Here is a 1,148-nt window from a genome sequence, read left to right as displayed (position 1 = left end):
AAACAGGCAGTACACAACAAAAAACGGCGTCTAAAAAATAATAAAAAAATATAGTGTTTTAAGTGAATAATTGCTTATTTTGAGCAAAATAATCTGCCAGTGCAGCAAGCAAATGAGACTTGGTAATATTTCTTAAAACAAGAACATAATATCCGAGTAGTAAGCATCCAAAAAAACTTAAATCAAGTATAAAAATGTATTTTAAGATTTTTTTCTCTTATTTTAAGCAATTTATTCTCATTTATTAGTCATTATTGGTTAGAGTTAAATGTCCTCTAACCAATTATTGCTAAAAACAAGCATACAGCTGATGCTCTCTTGCTGTCAGCGTAGGGATTGAGGAAATGTTCGTGTTTTATTCCAGCCTTGCTTCAGTTTTCCTGTCTGCAGGATGTTCCTCAGGCGGCTCCAGGTCTAACATCCTCTCTCTGTCTCCCTCAGACGGTCATGAATAATCTCAATCCTGTGTGGAAAACCTTCAAAGTTTCTCTGAACTCGCTCTGCAGCGGAGACCACGAGCGGAAGCTGCAGGTAAAACTCTCAGCGTCTCTGATGTCAGTCGATGGATGTGGCGGCTCCAGGCGGTCTGATTGGCTGCTGCAGGTCAGACGGTGACAGAAAAGGTTTCGCTGCCTCTGCCTCCATCAGCCTCAGAAATTCAGCAGCCTGATGTTTGGATCGTCTTATTTCAGCAGCGTTTAGCCGTCAGGAAGAAGCTTTTAGCTTGGAATATTTCACAGGGTCTGCACCTTGGAGAATCACATCTTTAGGCGTTACTCTGCAAGATCTTTTTAAAATACTCTCTGAAATGACTTGGAATGCAGCTAACTTTTGTCTTTCTTCTAACACCACTTTTGTCCTTCTTATGGGAAGTATGTGTGGTTGATTAGATCCGCTGCGCATACACTGTACGATTTTTTCAATCGTTGCTCGCAGCTACAGCTCACACTCTATGACGAAACCTCAGGGTTTAAAAGTTCTCAGCTCACGATGTTTGTTCTCACGCTGTGCGACCCGACGCTCTGATGCGATCTGTCTGCTCATTCTGTACGTCTAAAAACCAGGTGGGACTCAGCTCCGCAGTGAGATGGCGCTACTCGGACTCGTCTATCTGGAAGCCAAACCAGTAGCAGAGGAACATGAAGCTC

General features: G+C 42.7%; 1 protein-coding gene across 1 annotated transcript in view; it reads left to right on the top strand.

The window, feature by feature from the left end:
* LOC107095524 (copine-4-like) overlaps window positions 1-1,148 on the top strand; it is a 69,321-nt gene that overhangs the window by 37,569 nt on the left and 30,604 nt on the right. Inside the window, exon 5 of the mRNA XM_015391657.1 lies at window positions 420-531. Within this exon, the coding sequence (XP_015247143.1) occupies window positions 420-531 (112 nt within the window). The remainder of the gene's footprint in view (window positions 1-419; window positions 532-1,148) is intronic.

The sequence above is a fragment of the Cyprinodon variegatus genome, unplaced genomic scaffold (genome assembly GCF_000732505.1).
Source record: "Cyprinodon variegatus isolate N-32 unplaced genomic scaffold, C_variegatus-1.0 Scaffold554, whole genome shotgun sequence".
Classification (NCBI taxonomy): Eukaryota; Metazoa; Chordata; class Actinopteri; order Cyprinodontiformes; family Cyprinodontidae; genus Cyprinodon; species Cyprinodon variegatus.
The sequence above is the reverse complement of the archived record's forward strand: the minus strand, read 5'-3'. Positions and strand labels throughout refer to the sequence as shown.